The 20,235-nt window shown below is 50.4% G+C and overlaps 5 protein-coding genes across 5 annotated transcripts; 3 read left to right on the plus strand and 2 right to left on the minus strand.

Annotated features, from left to right (window-relative positions):
- Positions 1 to 518: 518 nt before the first annotated feature.
- Positions 519 to 8,301, minus strand: LOC5668174 (myb-like protein Q). Its single transcript, XM_061658139.1, has 2 exons — positions 7,274 to 8,301; positions 519 to 7,124 (listed from the first exon to the last, which is right to left on the minus strand). The coding sequence occupies exon 2, from the start codon at positions 6,490 to 6,492 to the stop codon at positions 2,950 to 2,952; it is 3,543 nt and encodes a 1,180-aa protein (XP_061514123.1). The 5' UTR covers positions 6,493 to 7,124; positions 7,274 to 8,301; the 3' UTR covers positions 519 to 2,949.
- Positions 8,302 to 9,088: 787 nt separating this feature from the next.
- LOC1277563 (alpha-methylacyl-CoA racemase) lies at positions 9,089 to 10,611 on the plus strand. Its single transcript, XM_317033.5, has 2 exons — positions 9,089 to 9,402; positions 9,482 to 10,611. Exons 1-2 carry the CDS (start codon positions 9,295 to 9,297, stop codon positions 10,514 to 10,516), a joined length of 1,143 nt encoding a protein of 380 aa, XP_317033.3. The 5' UTR covers positions 9,089 to 9,294; the 3' UTR covers positions 10,517 to 10,611.
- Positions 10,556 to 11,854, minus strand: LOC4578210 (2-oxoglutarate and iron-dependent oxygenase JMJD4 homolog). Its single transcript, XM_001237877.3, has one exon. The coding sequence runs from the start codon at positions 11,852 to 11,854 to the stop codon at positions 10,658 to 10,660; it is 1,197 nt and encodes a 398-aa protein (XP_001237878.3). The 3' UTR covers positions 10,556 to 10,657.
- A 325-nt stretch (positions 11,855 to 12,179) lies between these two features.
- On the plus strand, positions 12,180 to 14,387 carry LOC5668173 (cyclic AMP-dependent transcription factor ATF-2). Its single transcript, XM_061658141.1, has 2 exons — positions 12,180 to 13,535; positions 13,603 to 14,387. The coding sequence occupies exons 1-2, from the start codon at positions 12,529 to 12,531 to the stop codon at positions 14,111 to 14,113; spliced, it is 1,518 nt and encodes a 505-aa protein (XP_061514125.1). The 5' UTR covers positions 12,180 to 12,528; the 3' UTR covers positions 14,114 to 14,387.
- A 230-nt stretch (positions 14,388 to 14,617) lies between these two features.
- Positions 14,618 to 19,192, plus strand: LOC133393377 (uncharacterized). Its single transcript, XM_061658140.1, has 2 exons — positions 14,618 to 14,893; positions 16,436 to 19,192. The coding sequence occupies exon 2, from the start codon at positions 16,461 to 16,463 to the stop codon at positions 18,174 to 18,176; it is 1,716 nt and encodes a 571-aa protein (XP_061514124.1). The 5' UTR covers positions 14,618 to 14,893; positions 16,436 to 16,460; the 3' UTR covers positions 18,177 to 19,192.
- Positions 19,193 to 20,235: the final 1,043 nt, after the last annotated feature.

Raw genomic sequence — 20,235 nt, forward strand, 5'->3', positions numbered from 1 at the left:
CACTGTTGGTTGTGTGTGCGTGTGTGTGTGCATGTGTAGTTGTGTTGGGGATTGTTGTTCAGCCTGTCTCGCTCGCACCACAGCTGGTGGTGCGAAGTGGTACGTATTTTTGGCCCATTGCCGTTGCTGTCAGCGACTTTAAAAGCAATTCAATATGGTTCGCACGTTAAAATAATAATTTTAAGCACATACAAAACTAAATTTTCTTGCAATCACAATTAGTTTTGACGCTGTAAATCGCACTACTGATCCCGTACGGTTAACAGCCTGTTTATTATTATTATGGCTGTCAAACTGCTTATTTCATAGTGTGCGTGTGCTGGTTTTTTACTGTACACTAGTGGGATCGTGTGTGCATCAATGACCGCGTGTGTGAAATATTTCAAAGATTGTAGTGATGTGCCTATGCTACAATCCGAACCTACTGAACTGGAATCGAATCAATCAGATTCATTCACGGAGCGGGGAATACTTCTTAACAATTTCGGACGTTTTTTTTTTCAAACAAATAACGACAGTTTTCTTTTCAAAAAATCTACAAAATTTTCATTTATTTCGCACACAACACAGTGTGTGCGCACGCTGTAGAAATTCTTCACGCGCGCGCACACATTAGAAAACGTACTGTTTTTTTTTACAAATATTTTCGCTACATATATGCATCGATGCGTTTGTTACAATGTTTATCACCAATTCTGTTGTTCTTCCCTATCATTCCCTCGTACGGTACTAAACACTTTGCTTAAGATTGTATTACATACTAAACAAGACCTAGCGCCTTACCAAAAACCTAATATGAACTTATTAATGTCAACAGAGAGGGAGTGATTGGTACTTTCCATGCGGTTTAGGCTCATGTTTCGTACTTCGTTTACGTACCTAGCTCCCTTTTCGAGTATAGGCGTGTGAGTGAACACGAGCAACATCATTTCTTTTGCTCTTCTGTAATTTTACTACCTTATGGAAGATATTTTAACAATCGGGATAGATCAACGTGTAACCGTCGCAAAACCTAACCAACCTGCACACTACCCGGGGTCGTATTCCTCTATCGTCTCTACCTCTATTGTATCGGCTAACTGTTAACGTAACGATTACAAACTAATTAACTAACTTCCTAGCTGATAAAAGGACAGTCAGCAAGGGGTCTTCTTGAGTACCGGGAGGAGCTATTATCTACTATCTTCCATCTGAAAGGGGCTTTAATATTGCAGATTAAATAACAAAGTGTATCATTCTTCCTTTACCTGCTAATGAAGTACACGCTAGCATTATAACACTAATATGAAAGTGATTGATTAAACTCTGGATGATGATCATAAGGCCACACGCTTGTTCCTAGCTAATTCTACTGCACCGAACAGTACACATATCAATCTTACAATAGCTCTCCCGTTTCTGTATCTCACGCTATTCTTCTCTTGGTCAAATGCTGCAAGTCTTTTGCGCGAAGTTTCGCTACCGCTACTGTTATCGTATTGTATTGCATTATCAACGGGCAAACCTGGAGGACAAACAGTACAAAAGTATCGTATCCCAAAATGCGGTAGAGTAAGTCTTGTTTTGTAGGAAGTAGCGGAAAGCGCACGTGTCAGCAGCTTGAAGGCGTAGTATGTCGTGTGTCGCTGTATCGCTGGGCAAAGTGTGCACCTTCAAACAGCTGTATCGTTGCTTCCGCCGATAGTTTCCACTATTTCAGTCTTACCGAGTGTCAGTGTTGTATATTGGCTAAAATATCTCTTCTACTTGTATTCTTGCGGGAAGGATGACGAAAGCGGGTGAAATATTTCACCCAAATAGCGATGAAACGAATGTAAGTTAGTAGGCGCAGAGTATACTGTCTAGCTAATGTATCGTTGTTTGGCTTTTGGTATGTTCCAGTTATAAATTCCTCCTACACGTAACCTTATTGTCTTAGCACGCTGATAAGGAAACGATTACAGATGCGCTCTATTTTTTCTTGATTTAATTTGTGTGGAAGTGTGGAAACGGAACGCAAATGCAACGCAAAACTTGAAACATACAGCGCCACATTGTGGCCATTTAAAACTCATCCGATTGATTGATTCCACTCAACCTCGATCCTCGTCCCTGGTGTTCCGCTTGGTGTATGGTTTCAAAATTTTGAAATAGATTTAGATTATAAAATTGTACAAATTTGTAAATGATCAATATTTGTCGGGTTGGATTTTTAAATAAAAAAAGAGCTTTTGAAAAAATAATACAAAACATTTGAAAATTCATGCCAAAATTATGACTCAGCCTCGTTTGCTGCCACATGCCTTCTTCATCCTACATGGTCTTGTACACAATACAAGAAATGAGGAGAAGAGTTGTGTCCCTTTTACCAGAGGCAAAACAAAAACTTTACTTGCTAACAAATCAAACAAAAAAAAAAACATGGAACGGAAAAAATACCATTCCGATGTGTGTACCAATTGTGCTTTACACAGAAGTCAATTCCCGCGAGGGTCCCGCGTCATACAGGTGGTCAAAGAAACACCACCGCGTTATCGATACGAGAAGGTGCGCTGCCGGAGCGATAACAAAACCCGGAACGCAGCAAAATAAACATAAAAATCCAACGACAAACATTACAACACACACGCACACCCGTTGGGTTTTTGGGCTACCACACACACAAAAAAAAACATCAAACAATTTCGACGCAGGGTCGTGTTTGCGTATCGTGTGAGGAGGAACCACACAACGCAAGCCGCCCCAAACGGAACACGGAACGTCGCAACGGCAGGTACAATAGTCTTAGCCTTACACTTCTTCTTGTCTTAGAGCTCTCTGTGCCAGCAGCACCCTAACGCAGAGACCGTTTCTCTCCGCCCCAAGCACGCTTATCAATAAATATGTTTACATTGGGTCAACATTGAAATCTTCACAATTGCCATTAATGCATGCCTCTCATTTCCCTTCCCTGTTTGCTTCCCATTCTTTTCAGTTGTAGTTGTTAACGATCGGTTGACAAATGGAGCGGTTCGGCGGCTGATAGATACCTTTATGTATTCCGTCACCGCCGGCCGATCCGGCCTCACCTTCATTTCCCATCACCACCGGGCCACACCCTTCCGACGGAGATGGTTGCTGCTGCTGCAGTTGATGTTGCTGCTGCTGTTGCTGCTGTTGCTTTTGTCGGTATTTGGTGGAGTACTTGTAGAAATCGGACATCTCGAACGGTTTCGTCACCTCCTTGTAGGGCATGATCTTGCCCTGCTGCACGACGGTCATGTTTTTCGGCGACTCCATCTGAATGTCGGACGGTGGCGCTGCCGGCCCTTTGCTGCCGGACGACGGCGTTGGCGAGGACGGTCCGGAAAAGCCACTGTTGTCCTTGGCACCGCCCACGACCGGTAGTGCCTGCACGACGGTGGTCGCCGTGGGCGACGTCAGCGTGTGGGACGATGCCTGCGACAGTGTGGGCGAAATGACCAGATCGGGATGGCGGGAGGAGAGCGTGTTGGCGAGATGGCCCGCAGCGTGAGGATAGTAGCCGGAATCGGCATGCACCTGGTACTGCTGCTGACCGCGCCCGTGATGCCCGAGGGAAGGCGAATGATGGTCGGACAGCTGCTGCTGCTGCTGGGAGTAGGACTGTGGCAAGAGATCGAGATGCTGCGGGGAAGGAACGGAGGGAGAATGCTGCAGACGGTTGTGCAGCTGCTGCGAATGGTGGTAATGGTGTTGGTTCGGCGGTGGCAATGGTGGCGGTGGCGGATGCTGATGCCGCGAGTGGTACGGTGGAACGGACTGTGGCTCGAGTGGCGTTTGCTGATAAGCGTAGGGACTGTTGCCGTAGGGTTCACCGGTCGTCGCTGTCGAGGATGTTGCACCGATCGAACCCATCGGGGACTGGGGCGACGGCATCGATTCGTGCTGCTGTTTCGAGGAGGCAAGAAACTGCTGTTGCTTCTGCTGTTCCTCCATCATGAGCCTCTGGTGTTGCTGGTGTTGTTGTTGCTGCTGCTGCAGATGTTTGATCTTTTGTCGCTGCTGCTCGAGCAGTTGCTGCTGGCGCTGCTGATAGTAGCGCATCTGCTGGGGCGAGAGCAGCAACGGCGAGCACGGTCCCGCACCGTACCCGGACACGTTCGTGTTGATGTGCAGCGGTGCCGTAGGTGGATTGCCGCCCACCATCGGCGGCACTGGGTAGGGCGGTGACTGCGGGATGGCACCGTGCGGCGAATGCAGCAACTGGCCGCTACCGATCGACGACGGTGACATTTGGCCGGCCGGCGACGTGGATACCGGTGGTAGCGCCTTGTGCTTCACCACCGGACTGTCCAGCGACGTTTCACGCCACACCTTTTCGCGCTTTTTGTGCTCGCTCGAGCCGGACGTGACCGAAATGGCATCCGGCTGGACGGTCATCATGTCGGCATCATCCAGCGGCGACGCCTTCCCGATGTACTCCTGGAAGTTGCCGAGGGAGGAAGATTTCACTGCCGGCGTGACGGCGGCACTGAACTGGCCGGCCGGTTTGTTGTTGCCGTTCAGCTTGGTGCTGGTGCGCGATAGTTTCATACTGCCGCCGGAACTGCCACCCTGCTGCTTCCGATCGAGGCTGGAAAATTGACGATTATCGACCGAGCACCAAACTTTTTCACCATTTTCCAGCGTCATCCAGTAGCCACCGAGCCCGGCCGGTACTGCTGACGTCGGTTGTTCCGGTTGGGCGGTATACTCATACGCTGCGCCACTTTGTCCCGCGCCCGCAGCCATCGCGTTGGGACAGTAGTTTTGATCGTTTATCGCGTGACCGTACGCAGCGGACGGTGCTGAGGCTTGCGGTGAGCGGGGATTGTTGTTCATACCGGCACCATTACTACCACCCTGCAGCCTTGAGATCACTTTCGCATCGTAAACAAACGCCTGCCCGTTGCCACCCGCCGTTGGTGAGAGCACGTACCCGGGCGTGCCACTTCCCGCCGCCGGTGGACTATAATTATTCGCCCCAAGTTGCTGCTGTATCAGCCGGTTCATCCGTGCCGGTCCCGGACCGATCGAATGATGGTGATGAGGGTGCAGATGGGGATGCGGCTGCTGTGCGCCGCTGCCACCGCTCGCAATGCTGCCGCTGCCGCTGAGCGGGGACACTTTTAAGCTCTGCTCCGTGGCGCCCGAACCGGCCGACACGGTGTCGTAGCTGGTGGCGATGCCGGGAAAGCTGTCCGTGCGGGCCCGGTGCCGCAGCATGCTGAGCTGCGAAATCATGGCGGCCGATGCGGCCGACGTCATGCTCTGCGAACCGGACGGCATGATGCCGCTGTGGATCGAGTAGGGCGATATCTGTTGACTCTGGTGCTGCTGCTGCTGCTGCTGCTGGTGGAGCTGCTGTTGCGAAAGATGGTAATGACCGGCGGGTATTTGTACCTGCAGCATCTGTTGCTGCTGCTGAAGATGAAGGTGTTGGTGCTGCTGCTGCTGCTGCTGCTGCAGCATCATATGATGTCCCGAGAGACTGCCGGACGCATTAGAGGAGGTGTTTGATTTGATCGAGTTGCGTCGCTCGGACAGATGCATCAGCATGCTGCTGCTATTGCTGTTCGATCGGAAACGGTTCACCTGGGCCGTCTTGTGCAGATCGATATCATCCCGGGAGGTTGGCCGGTGTGCTTCACCTGCCTGCTGCTGATCTTTGAGCTGTTGCTGCTGCTGCTGCTGCAACTGTTGCTCCTTTTGCTGCTGGCGCTTCTTCAGCACGCTCAGGTTCTGATTGATCGCTAGCAGCTTCTGCTGCGCCATTTCGAAGTTTTGCTTGTGCGTTCGCCGCACCGACTTGGGCTGGCCGCTATCGTTGGCCAGCCGCAGGGACGCCTCCGAGATCTGCTGCTGTATTTGCTTCTCCAGCAGCAGCTTGTTGATGTCGTCCTCCTTGTTGTTGAGCAGGTTTTCCGGCAGCTTGAAGCTGGTGCCGATTTTGCGCCGCAACGTCGGTGCCGTCCCATTGCCCGTTCCCATTGCTCCGCCAGTACCACCCGAGCCCGCCGTACCGTTCACACCGTCCGTCGAACCGGTCGGTCCGATGCCGCAGCTGAAATCGCTCGGATACATCCCGATCAGCTGCGCCTCCTCGCGCTTGATCTGCTGCAGCTGGCTGTACTTTTCGTTCAGTCGCTTTTCCAGCTCCTGCTTGCGCAGCTTCAGCTGCTCGTACTTTTGGCTAGCCGGGCTTTTGTCCTTCCCCGCGACCGGCGTGCCCGTGGTGGAGGTGTTGGTGTTGGTGGTGGTAGTGCCAACCATTGCTTCCTTTCCCGGTGGCTGCTGTTGGGGGCTTCCCAGCAGCGCCCCGGTCGCATGCTTCGCATCCATCACTACCGTTCCCATGGTTGCGGTCGCCGTGCCGTTTGCTTTCGATGTCGAAGCGATCGGTGTGGTGGTTTCGTGTGGTGTGGCAGCAGTGTGCTGATGATGGTGATGGTGCTGATGCTGATGGGTTTGGTTCCCGAAAAAGGGCTGCTGTTTCACTTTCGCATCACCCATCGTTTGCACACACACAGGCAGACACACGCGCAGACAGGGTTTATCACCGATTAGACCCGGCGGGACCTAATTCGATGATAACCGTCCGCCTAGGGCAGTCACGCTCGTGCTGGAAAAAATACAAATGCCTCGTTGCTACTTTTGACACCGTCTTCTTTTTCTTCTCCGTCGCTCTCTTTGTGGCAGTTGGTTGCGTTGTCTCTGTCCTCCTATCTACCCCTAGGTTCAGGGGCTGTTTTGTTCGCACTCGTTTGTTCGTTCGTTAGCTCGCGCCGCCGTCGATCGTGAATCATTCATTTGCGCATGCAATCCGTCAAACCAAGACAACCTGCGCGACACCCTATGCTGCTCCCTCTCCGCGTCAAACCGACCGCATCGGCGGTCGCGTGAAGGAAGCTTGCGGTAACTGCACTGCTGCTGCTGCTGCTCGTTCGCTCATATCGTTTTCTGTCGTTGCTGAATCATACATTTTCATTCGAACCTTCCCACCATCATCATCATCATGGTCGTGGTTTCGTCGAGCAAGGGTCCCGCTCCTCGTCACTGAGTGCTCGACCGTCGATAAGGCACGGATTCCGCCACCAAGCTGGCGCATCGCTTCACAGCATGAACTTCTTCACACGTTCGGTGCCCTAAAATGCAAACATTAAAGAGAAAGAAAAGTCACTCACACACATACCCACACACACACGCTTCGTTACTAGCTATGATGGTCTATGCGTGCAAGGCAGCGATTTTGGGCAGCGCTGCCTATGAGTGTTTTATCGTGTAAAATATCTACCGTAACATCGGGCATCTTCCGCAGCGCCTGCTGTGTTGCGAACCGTTGCATTTCGTTGCCGTTCTTGTTGCCGCCCCTGTTGCTGCTGTCACTTTCTGTGTGCTGCGCGGTTTTTTTGTGTTTTTTTGTACAGCGATGAAGGGGGAAATTTCTCCCCGTTTGCCGATGACTCAAACGAGGGGGCGCGTTGTCTTCTTTTCACTTGCGAATCCTTGTGCCCTGCTCGATGGGCAACAGTGCAGGCAGAAAAAAACAGCGATCGCCCTGCACGGTGGCGCCTCCGGGTGTTTGGGGCTATCACACGAAGAACAAGAAGAAGCAAAAGAAAACGCCCCGCTGGCGATCCACACACACACCCGCGTCCTCCGTTCGCCAAGGGGGGGGAGGTATTTAAGTACGGAAATTTATTTGCATTCGCAAGTTTCCCGTTCCGCTTCGCTTTCTTCACCAAGCTATTATAGCTTCTTTTTTCCACGATCACCCGCGTCTCACTAGATCCACCAGCGATCGCAGCACACGCTCACACAACACTGTCCCTGGCCACCCCCTCTCCACCAACTGTGTCCCTTCTTTGGACTCCGCAACACCCCAGCGAGGTCAGCACTTTAACTCACTCACGGCGCTCTTCTCTGCTTTGCCGAGCGATGACGGTGGGCCACACAGCGCCAAGCAGCAGAAGAAGAAGCCACTTTGTTGTAACAGGAACGAACGCAACACCAAAGAAAGAAAAAAAAAGGCCAACCACGCACACGGTCACAAACAGAGGAAAAGAGGGCCCGTACTGCACACCTTACACGTGCCACCGAGCGCCAGTAAAACGAGGTTCGAACAGATTAAACGCAAACCGAACGCAACTAAAGTAAATAACAATAAAATGAAAATTAGGACGAGCGGAGGAGCTGCCCCGAAACAATCAACGCGCTGTGGAATTTTTGTACATTAACGTGCCCGTGTGTGCGTGTGTATTCCGAGGGTGCGTGTTGTGCTTCACGCACACCAATGCAGCGTAGAGCGCACAGTGGGATGGCGTGCTGGACAGTGACACAAACAAGCATTATGACAGCTCAGCAAAAAGGTGCTTGTTAAGCCGTGGCCAAACACAGGATTGTGAAAAACAGTTACAGGGTTTCACACTTTATCTCAAGACAGCGGAACCCCTTCCCGAATCTGTCTTAGCCAAAGCAAAGACTGCGGTATGATGCTTGAAATCGTTGATGATACCTGAAAACGTTGATGATACCTGAATTCATCGGATGCAATGCTGAATCTGCGGCACATTTCTCGAAACACACTGGTCCGCGCCGAGGACATGCGGTCGAATATTTTTTTACACGGATAACCTTTGTGTACATCAGTCTATTAGAAACACTCAATTATCCTTTTCATTTTTACCAAAAAAAGACAATTTAATAAAATGAGTGAATGCATATTTGTTTAATTAAAATATTTACAAGTGTTAAGAAAGTAGTTTGAACTGTTTAAATAATCTTTTTTGGTAAAAACACGAAAAAATAATTCACTGTTTTCAGTACACTGATGTACACAAAGGTTATCCGTGTAAAAAAATATTGGACCGCATGTCCTCGGCGCGGACCAGTGTGTTTTGAGAAATGTGCCGCAGATTCAGCATTGCATCCGATGAATTCAGGTATCATCAACGTTTTCAAGCATCATACCGCAGTCTTGGCTTTGGCTAAGACAGATTCGGGAAGGGGTCCTGCGGTCTTGAGATAAAGTGTGAAACCCTGTAATTGTTTAATTGATTAATATGACACTAAAATACGCAAAATTTAAATATTTTAAAATGACAAAAATGGATAAATATTTTTCCAACATTTTTAAACAGTCGTTAATTTGGTTTTTGAAATGAAAATTCTCTCTTTCATTACCAAACCAACTGCTGTGACCGAGGCTTAATCGGTCGTAAACAATCACAGCAGTTCCAAAGTTCAGTTATTCCCACTGACCCAACAGTGGCCGGATGGTTTCACTCTGCACGAGCAGATCCGGGGGTCAACGACATGGCGCTGAAAGGATTAAAGGTGATCGAGTTCGTCGGGCTGGCCCCGGGACCGTTCTGTGGCATGCTGCTGGCCGACTTTGGCGCCACCGTTACGCGGATTGACATGGTACCGTGTGTGACCCCGCCACAACACACACATACAGATCTCATAATAAAGCAACCTCTTCCACACTCTCCTTCCACAGAACCCACGTAACTCGCTGGACGTACTGCAGGGCGGCAAACGGTCGCTCGCCCTAAACCTGAAGCAACCGAAAGCGATCAACGTGGTCCGTTCGCTGTGCAGCAGTTCGGACGTGCTAATTGAGCCGTTCCGTCCGGGTGTGATGGAAAAGTTCGGTCTCGGACCGACCGTCCTACTATCGGACAATCCACGGCTCGTATACGCTCGGCTGACGGGGTTCGGCCAGACAGGCACCCATGCGGCCCGTGCTGGCCACGACCTAAACTATGTTGCCCTTTCGGGGGTGCTGTCGATGCTGGGAAGGAAAGAGAACAAACCAACAGCACCTATCAATCTGCTGGCGGACTTTGCCGGCGGTGGGCTGATGTGTGCGTTCGGCATTTTGGCGGCGCTCGTCGAGCGGCACCACTCGGGCAAGGGGCAGATAGTGGATCACGCGATGGTGGAAGGGGCGGCGTACGTTGGCAGCTGGCTGTACCGTTCGCAAAGTTTACCCGTTTGGGGTAAGGCGCGCGGCGAGAACATTCTCGACGGTGGAGCCCACTTCTACGACACGTACGAAACGAAGGACGGCAAATTCGTGTCCGTTGGAGCTATTGAGAACAAATTTTACCGGTTGCTGCTGGAGGGACTTGGGTTGGATCCGGATTTGCCACAGTTTGAGGAGGAGGAGCAGAGACGGCAACTGTTCGAGACCACGTTCCGGACGAAAACGCGTGACGAGTGGATGAAAATCTTCAACGGCAAGGATGCGTGCGTCTTTCCCGTGCTAACGCCGGACGAGGTGGAAACTTATAAGCACAATCGCGAGCGGAACGTGTTCGTCGACAACCGGCAGTCGGAGAGCGATGTGCTGGTGCCCACGCCAGCACCGAAGCTAAGCCGTACGCCGGCCCGTTCCGGTGCGACTGCGGTGGAACGGGGCGAGCTGGAAATGGCGGAAGAAATACTGGGCGAAATCGGCATCGATCGAGAGGAACTGGTTAAATTGTACGAAGACGACATTCTACTGCTTTCCAACAGACCAAAGATGTGATACAGAGCGGACTGTTAGTTGTGGCCATTTGAACTATTATTTTTGGAAGGATTTTTTGACTAGGGATGTTTAATGAAGGTTTTAAAAAATAACAACAACCGCATAACGACCTTCTCATTCAACTTCCAGGCGAGAAACGCTTTACAACGCTCGACTTGTCGATAGAATTTTGTTCAAACAGCTCGCTGCTGCTTTACGCATGTCAGGATAATCATCTAAAAATCCCTTTTCTATTGTCTCGTGCAGCAAATCCCGTATCGTAACTACATCAAACTGGGCGTGTTGCTTCCCGAGTACGTAGCCATCAATCTGCTTCACCTGCCCAACATCCTCGCCAAGGCTGGCCAAACGCTTATCACAGACGTACAGTACGATGGCCAAGAAATCGGCATAATCCATCCCGAAGCTGGCCTTCAGCATCACCTGACAATGCTCGTCAAAGTTGTCCATATCGCGACAATCGTCAATCTCGCGCCGAACATCCGCCAGCGCATCGCGAAGATTGCTCCAGATCGTCGCCACGTTGCAACCATTGAACCAATTATGGTTGACCGAGATGGCATCCTCCACATTCGTCACCTGATGGTACCATCCGGTTGGTACGAATATCGCCTCACCCGCTTCTTGCTCGATCGTGAAGAACGTAACACCGGCATCCCGAAGCGTCTGTTCCGTAACGCTAAAGGGCAGGTTGCGCAAGCTGTTCAGTAGCTTTCGCTCCTCTCCGGGTGGTAGCAAGTACCAGCGCTTGCGGCCAAATATGTTTACCGACCAGCTGTACGAACCGAACACATCCGCGTGGAATGCCGTCCACGTGCCCTTCGGGCCAATGTACACGAACCGGTAGTCGTCAGCCGCTTGCTCGACGAGATATTCGTTCAACCAGTCGGACGCAAACAGGGACGGTGTGCGGTAGAACTCATACCCGGGACATTCGCTCCGGAGGTGCCAATCTTTGAGGTAGTATCGGTTGCGGTTCGACTCCGTATCATCGTTCTCCCATGACTGAAGGAAATCGTACAGTGGTAGCTCAAGCTTCTCGTGCGAATTGTAATGCTGCCTTCCACAATCGGCCACCGGGACGGGAACGTTCGCTAGCTTTTGTTTCAGGTACGGTACGTTTAGTTTCGGTGGCACCACCGACCGGTCGATCCAGCGCCGGAAGCACTCCCAGTCGTTAGCAATTCCTTCCACCACAACGGCACGGTTTGGTTGCATAAAGTTCCGAAAAAATTGATCGTACGATAGGTTGGACAGCTGGATGCGCTCGATTTTTGCCGGAAGAACGCTAGGAGTAGCTGCGACGGTCGTGTCGGAACTGATTTCAATCTCTTCCATTCAGATTTGTCGGTTACGAACGAAAAATATGGGATTTGTTTACTAAAAGAGAGCAATGAAAAATAACTGCGCGCCTGCTGCGGTGCAAATCACAACAAAGCACAGTGGGAACTTGAAAGGTCATGAGATTTGGTGTCATTCAGCATAAAAAGAGAATTATTTTAAAATCGAGAGTGTAGAAATTACAAATCAGAAAAATCTGAAAAATACAGAAATTGACACTTTTTAATAACCATTTAAAAAGCTTGTACAAAGTCTTAAAATCAAGAAAAAAAGGCAAATGTGCGACCCTAACTTAGTTAAATGGCCACCACTGTAGAAGTGTCGTTGGCTCCACTGACATTCGAGGCGAACAAATTTGACAACATTGGGGGGAAAACACCAGAAACGAAACAAATTCCTCCAAAACCAACCCTACGCTTACAACGTAACATCGGGACGGGTACAAAAATTGCGCTAGCAGACAAATTCCCAATTCCAATAGGAATCAAACGAGCAAGATGCTGGTAAGATTCCTTACCAGCGTTCGCGTCCAGTCGTCGTCTTCGTTGTGTGTACTTTTGTTCCTTGTGTTTTCGTGAAGAAGCAGTAAACACAGTACTGCGACGTGTGAAGAGTAGAGTTCCGTGTACGTATCCCCGTCCCCCCGTCCCCGTGCGTATCCCCTTAACGTTATGGAAGCGAAGCAAGATCATTCCGCTGCGCCAGTGAAGGAGCTGCTCCAGTGCACCATCGATGGCTGCCAGCAAATTTACCCCTCCGAGGGGTACTGCAGTGTGCACACGAAAAAGCACGACCTCAGCCTGAACCTGCAGATGCCCCAGAAGGGCGCGGGCGGGGGACTGTTTGCGGACCAAACGCCAACCCCGACGCGATTGATCGGCAAGTGCGAGGAGGTCGGGCTGTTCGAGGACCTGCAGAAGGTGAACCCGTTCGACGAGACGTTCCGGCGGGCGGTCGAATCGGGCGCTAGCAGCGTTTCCTCCCTCACCGACGACAAGTCGCCGCCTACCTTTCCACTGATCCCCCTGACAACCGCACCCTTTCTTCGCGCGGTTGAGGGCGAAACCTTACACACGCCACACATATTCCCGAGTGGGATCGAGCGATCCTCCCTGCTTGAGGGGGCCGCCAGCGTGGGGGCAAGTGAGAATGTTACCATCGCATCCAAGCAACCGAGGGTGAAAGCTAGAGCGAGCAGAGCATCCCCTCGTGGCAAACAGCAGCAAGAGCAAGCAACTGCCACCACCACCACTACCAACATCACTACGAGTTCCTTGCCCTCCACCTCCTCGACCGCCATTAGCCAAGCTCCGAAAAAGACCCCGGTAAAGCGTAAAACACCGGCCCCAGTGGTGGACATACTACCGAAACCGGCTCCACCCATCGACATCGCATCAATTCCGGTGATTATCATTCCGTCCGATCCGTCGGACCCAACTCTACCCGCCGAAGGGACGGTGCTGGTGAAGGAGAAGCTGAAGGAACATTTGGCGAAGGTGCGCGAAACGGCCTCGGTGCCGAAGGCAAGCGCGCCGGTCAGCAAACGACAAAAGCGCACGGAAGAAAAACCGGCCACGGCCAGCAAAACCGAGGCAAAATCGAACGATGGTACCGGTTCACCGGGCGAGCAGGAAAATATAAAACAGAAACGATGGAAGGAGGCCGCCAAGCGCTACCGGTAAGAGGGAGTTAACACGAGCTCGAATGTTGCTTTAGGATACTCATTGCTTTCTCTTTCATTGCAGAGTGCGCGTCAAGAAATCTCAGGATCAGCTGCTGCAGCGTAACATTGATCTGGAGGAGGAAAACCTTCGCCTGCGTACGCAGCTGACCGAGCTGAGAACCGCACACCGAAGCTGTAACGTAACGCGCGCTCAAAATGCAGCGAAACAGGCCCAGCTTACATCACAAGCCGCTGCTACAATCGGTCGGGTTGAAAGTGTGCAGCAGGAAGCGAACGCAATGCTGCTGAACACGGTCGAGCAGTCGCAGCAACTGCACCTGTTGCAGCAGCAGCAGCAGCAGCAGGTGCAGCAGCATGTGCAGCAGCAACTGCAGCTACAGATACAACAGCAGCCAGAACCGATGTCCATCCCCCAGCAACGATTGATAACATCGCACATCATCGATAGTAACTCGTTTAACCGTATGCCGATATTTATTGTGATGGGATCGGGAGCCGCACCGCAAACGGTCGTACCTGTCGTGCCGGAATTTGAATCCGGAATTTGTGCCTTAGAGGAAGGGAACGGGTAACAGATCAGGTTGCTAGTGATATTGTACTTTTGTTTTTATTTTCTTTGCATTTCCTATCCCTGTTGTGTACGTCCTACCTGGTAGGTTTGTTATGAAAATTAGTAATAATCAATGTGCAAAGCTTGCGGGCCCTTCTGTCCTTAATGTGTCAGCTTAGCGTACGATAAGTAGCACCTAGTGTTTCCTTCAAAAGACGAACAAAAAGTAATTCTTCTAAGGATTAAGGAGTTTCGGTACCTCAGTGCTTAATAAATTGCTCAAAAAGTGCAACATACACATGGTGGTAGCCATTCTGTATGATTGAATTATGAACCGAAAGTAAATATGCACCAAACACTAACGTTTATTAACTACAGCAAACAACAGGCTTACAACATTGCCTTTAATTTAGTCTCTTTCTCTCTGGGAGAGTTTGTAAAAAAAGAGAGATTTTTAAAAACGTGTAACGCATGCGCGATCCCATCCACCCATGCTAGAGCACACACGTGTAGCATGAGAATCGGCCGGAAAATGGGTTAGTTGTGAATTTGCTACTGAGCCGTGAAGTTGAGCATGTGCATTCTGCTGTGAACATTACAGAAAATTATACGAAAATCGCACTCCGTGCTGTCTTAGATAAGAAAGAGAAGTGCTTTTTATGTTTAAAAATTAGAATTTAGAACAAACCATACTTACGGCATCAATTGTCGCACGTTTCGCTGCCATCGGAAGCTTTGTTACGTCTCGCAGCACGGAGTTTGAGCTACTATCGTGGCACTATCGCACACACACACTTGTAAGGTGAGTGAACATGAGGTTATTTATGCGTTCAGCCCCTCGTTCGATAGGTGCATTTACCTGGCGTATGGCCGCAACCGGTTGCTGACCATTACCTCAAGGGAAAGGAATGCTTTTGTATCGGTTTGCCAAACGCCAATCTTCACTTTTCGTCGATCAACAATTGTAAACGACCCCTAGTTGCCTCTGGTTCTAGCCCCTAGGCCATCGTTTCTATCTTTCCCACAACAACTTCCATCTTCCCGGGAAAGATGTAAACACAGAGACTCACTATCCCTCCCCCTTCCTAGTACCTTTGGCCGTGTGCACTTTGTATCGATGTTTGGTCCGTTTCAATGCCTGCCTTGATCTCTGACGGACGCAAACAACATCGTTTCACACACACCGCACAGGAGGCAATGCAAAATCGCCAGCCACTCTTTCGCCACCGGGCGCGCGCTACGCTCGCTTTTATGCGCAACATCCGATATAAACAGTGATCGAGTTTAATGATGTGTTTATAGTAGCGATCACGTTATTCCAGCGCCATTCGCAACGGCCCCAACGGCTGGCAAATTAAGTTGGCAAAATAAGTGTACACACACTGGGGTACCGTACGCGCGAGGACAAACGGATAAAGCTCAATGTAAATCCCCCCCCGGTACAGTCAGCATTGCTTACAGGTTTCATCGCGTGACAGGCGCCACAACGCCCCGAAAGGGCGTCCGATAGTGTCCGATGAAAACAGCAATTTTCTGTTTTAAAACAAGCCGGCCTCCGAAAACCTTGAACCAGTTTTTGTTTTATTCCTACTCTCTGTGTGTGTGTGTCGGTAGTGTCGTAAAATACCGCCAGCAGAGAAGTGTCACCCAGGAAGAGTTATGAGTTTGGGACGATCGCGTGGCGGCGTGTGCTGGTGGAAAAGCCGCATGGGAAGGAGTGGCATGCCACAGAATGTGTGAATGTGCTTTAAATGCTTGGACAGTTTCCCTTCACATCGTCACATTCCAGCACAGCGAACTGGGTTTCTCGTTACTGCTGTTTCGCAATCACGCATTCTTGAAAGATGGCGGCTACTTCCTTTAGCCCTTAGTGGCCATTAAAAAAAAACATTTTTTTTTTAATGTTCTCTTTTTGATTGGCATCCAAACACTCCCCGCGGCACCCGCAAAAGGAACGGACGGCATGGATGCGACCGTTGCGCTGTTTCGTGTCGACATTCCTGCCGTCGAAGTATTATTTATAGGCACGGGTGTGTACGGTGCCAGGCCGGCCAACAGGCCAACATCATCATCATCATTACCCTCGCGCACACTGATTGATGAGATCCAAATGGCCGGAAAATGTATGGAAATGGCATGTACCAGCACGGGCCCGCGGAAAGTCACGTACGTGTAGCATGCATAGAGGATAGTTTCGCGCCTTTACGAGGCATGAAATGAGCTGTGAACGCTTTGGCACCGTTTGAGTGGGGTTTCGAGGCGCAAAAAAAGGAAAAACCCAAACCGACCGACACAGATTGATTGAACGAAGCTTGTTTCTCCCATTTCTTTCTCCCCGTTTTAGGTTGCACCCGACAAACACAAAAACCATGACCGTCGAGCGGATCGACACGTTCTACGATCTGGACACGATCTACAGCACGATCGAGCGGATGCTGCTGCTCATACGCCAGCTGTCCGGGGTGTCCCGGTTGGGCGAGAACGGACGCTCGCTTTCCTTCGAGCTGCAGTGGAGCAATGCGATCGATGAGCGCAAGTATCAGATCGAGGAGCTGCGCAGCTCCGTCCAGTACCTGTTCGCTCAGTTCCGCAAGATCTACCTGGTCAACAAGGACCTGTACGCGCAGCTAAACAAACGCGGTGGCCGTGTGTTTGAGCTGGACAAGCAGATTGAGGCACAGGGGGACAGCAAGTGCCTATACTTTCTAGCCGATGCGATCAAGTACGAGCCGGCGCTGCTCGCCATGCAGCGTGTGCTCGATCGTACGATGCGCGAGATACGCATCTTCCGCAATCAGCGCAACCAGCACAAGCTGGAACTGTGCATCGGTCACATACGGTCCGAAAACTACGACAAGGTGTACGATGAGTACTGCTCGTTTGAGAACGGGCTGCAGCAGCTACCGTCCATCATCGAGCCGGTGTTCGAGCGGGACATGAAGAATCTGCTCAAGGTGTTGCTCTTTCTCACCGGCTACCGCAAGCAGAACAAACCAAACTCGGCCGAAACGTTCGTCGCCGGGTGTGAGTATTTGCTGGCACAGCTAAAACAATCGAACGAACTGCTGGAGCATCCGCTCTGTCTGCTGCTGTACGGGTTTGTGGTGGATTCGCTCCAGGAACAGCCGGAACTGTCGCTAGCGTCACGGCTGAAGGACGTGTTTCGCGAGCGGCTGGAGTGTGTCCGGTCGGAGCTGCTCGATTGCATCCAGCGAACGGTACGGCTCATCCAGACGGCCCCACAGCGGGCCGCTCCGCTGGCGAAGCTGTTTCACCATCTCGCCGAGGAGCTCCTGATCGAGCTGCTCAAGCGTGCGTACGAAGGTGAGGTACGCAATTTGCACAACATTCTGCAGTTTGTGGCGCATCTGTCGTGCATCGATCACGACATCATCGCGTATCGTGTGCTGTACGCCCAGATGGAGCATTACGATCATCTGTTTCAGCCGGAAATATTTCTGCTAGCCTATCGCATCAAGCAGACGGCGCTGGGGGCCGGTTTCCCCGCTGCAAGTCTGCGTGGGGATCTGGAGCGCCTTAAAACCAGCCTACCGCCCGTGGTGGTAACGATCCTGTGGAGTACGGTCACCATATCGCGGCACGAGTCACGCATTCTTCTGAAATTCAGCGGCATCGGCAAGGACGTTGGCTTTTCGCGCTACATTGCCGACAAGAATCGGGTCGAGTTTGAACCACTGGAGGACGGTAACTGTTTCCGGCTGAGGGCGTGCACGGTGGGAGGCTATCTGGGCGAGAGCGGCACCGGCCGGCCGATGGTTGCGGGCAAGTCGGAAAGTCTTTCGAATGCAAAGTTTCGCTGGCGATTGATACCGGTCGAGGGTTGCGAGTACTTTCGGGTGCAGAACTATGCCAGCGGCGCGTTCCTGTACTCACAGATACCGTGCGAGTCCGAGACGGAGTATGATTTCTACAACAGCCAGGAGGTGTTGCAGCTGGCGGGCAGCGAGCGATCGCTTACCGCGCAAAACAGCTACTGGAAGGTGGGAGAATATTCGCGCAGCTCGTCGCGCAGCAGCAGCAGTGGCAGTGGCAGCGCGGGAGAGAACGAGTGTCGTATATTGTAGGAGCACAAAAAGGGGCAACGTACACATCCATTTGGTTTGCCCATAAGCCGGCTAATGACATGGCGAGCCGGTCGGCGGTCCCGGCGGCTAAGTGCTAATGATGCCGGACGGTGCGTGCACCATCACGCGCATTGTACGCAAGGCAGCAAAAACCAGATGCAGCTGAGTAAATAGAGTGGAAAGGCGGTGGCGGCCGTTCCATTTGCAGGATGCGATTGTTATTTCTGCTCCCCTTGCTGGCTTGCCCACTCTACCGCTTCAACGTGGTGCTGTAACGCAACGGCCGGAATTATTCCATTGCGGCAGTGAATAAGGACCATAAATAACCCATCCTCATTCATGGAGCATATGGTCCGGCGCAAAGAAGGGGTACGGCCGTTTGTTTTGATTGTAGCACCAGTTAATCGAGACCGGGCGTGAATGAATCAGACACTCGGGGCGTGTACAGCAGACTATGGCTCGATCTCTAAATATTCCTACGCATATTCCCCGGCCCTGCACGGAGCTATGCTCCGAATGCTCCAAATTTATACCTGATTCCGCAACCGGAAACAACAAAGAACGGCGAAACGAGCCCTTGAAACGTTTTTGTTGATGTTTTAAACCAACAATTTGGGACAGCGCGTCCCCCGGAACGTGATCCTCTCTGATACGTAGTGCTATATTTTAAGAATGACGAAAGAAAAATCATCCCGCGTTGTTTGGCGCAGCGCACGAATGGAGTTGGACCAGTAGGGTGGATTAACTTTGGTGGCGCAGCATTGTTTACGTTTCACACTGTGGTGTGTTTGATCTTGTGTGGTGGGTGGTGAAGCTGCCGAAAACAATGACGCTGCGCCAGGATTGTCCATTACTCATCTCGCTGGTCGCGGAGAGACGGAGAGACTGCCCTGACCCAGTCATGTCGCCATGATTGTAAGATACGTAATGCATGATAGATGAAAGGAAGATGAAGCGAAAGTGTAGCGCTGTTTGAAGTATTTTTATGATGTAAATAAATATAATTTTAAAACGGAGCATAAAAATATTCTAAAATCAGTTTAATGGTTTGATTGAGAAACACCAGGCGTCTCCATGAAGTGAATGTTTTTTACGAATATACACGAAAAATAAACATATTTGCTTGTCTTTCTGTTTGAAATTCAGAGAAGAATTTGTTAATTGAATTTGTTGAGTTTGAATGCTGTATTTTTGTTTTTTTTTTTTTTATAAAAAAATCGAAATTTCCTCCACAGTGCGTTGAGGCGTCATCGTCTTTACGCTATCGTCAGCTAGATGGCGCTAATTACAATTTCAAACTTTCCTCTCAACATACAGCTTTCTAGCGTTTCCGTTTATTTTTTTCGTGGCAATTGACCGGTTTCACTTTGCATCATCCACCCACACAACAATCCCTTCGTATCACCCCCCCTCCTTTTTATGAATTCCCGTAACGTAAACAGAATGCCCGCCAACGTTTACACTAAAATTGCGCCGACCGGATTTACGTGCATTTCGATTAAAACTGATTTACGATCACTTACCTGCGGCAGCCTTCGAACGCGATGCGGACGGTGAGGTGGGAATTATATATTTTGGGTTTCGCTACCGCTGCCTTTTGCTCTACCCGGTTGCGTGTATTCACTGCGCCTGGATGAGATTACCGGGCGGACTGATTTATGGCCAAACTGTGCTAGAATCATGTGCACTCGTCAATCACTCCATTCGAAGTAGCGATATTTTTTCTTTTACAATGTTATTGATGAGTTTTGACGAAAGATGGCTTCATTTATGGGTTTTGTTGAACAGTAACAGGATTGCTGGAAGTAGAACGCAGTTTAAAATAATTAAGTAAAGTTTATTATTATTATTTGAATTTGCATGACATTTTTATCGGTTGTTAACCCTCACACATACATAAATAAACAATGAAAGAGAAGACACACGAGCTGTCACCTTACAATAACAAACCAAAGAGCCACCCAACCTCCCAAGTGTTCTCGTTTGTTTTCATTCGCTAGCAATTGTTTCTCTTTTGCTGAGTATGGTGTGTAATGCAGACTGTCTCTCATTTTCTCTT

The sequence above is a fragment of the Anopheles gambiae genome, chromosome 3 (genome assembly GCF_943734735.2).
Source record: "Anopheles gambiae chromosome 3, idAnoGambNW_F1_1, whole genome shotgun sequence".
NCBI lineage: Eukaryota > Metazoa > Arthropoda > Insecta > Diptera > Culicidae > Anopheles > Anopheles gambiae.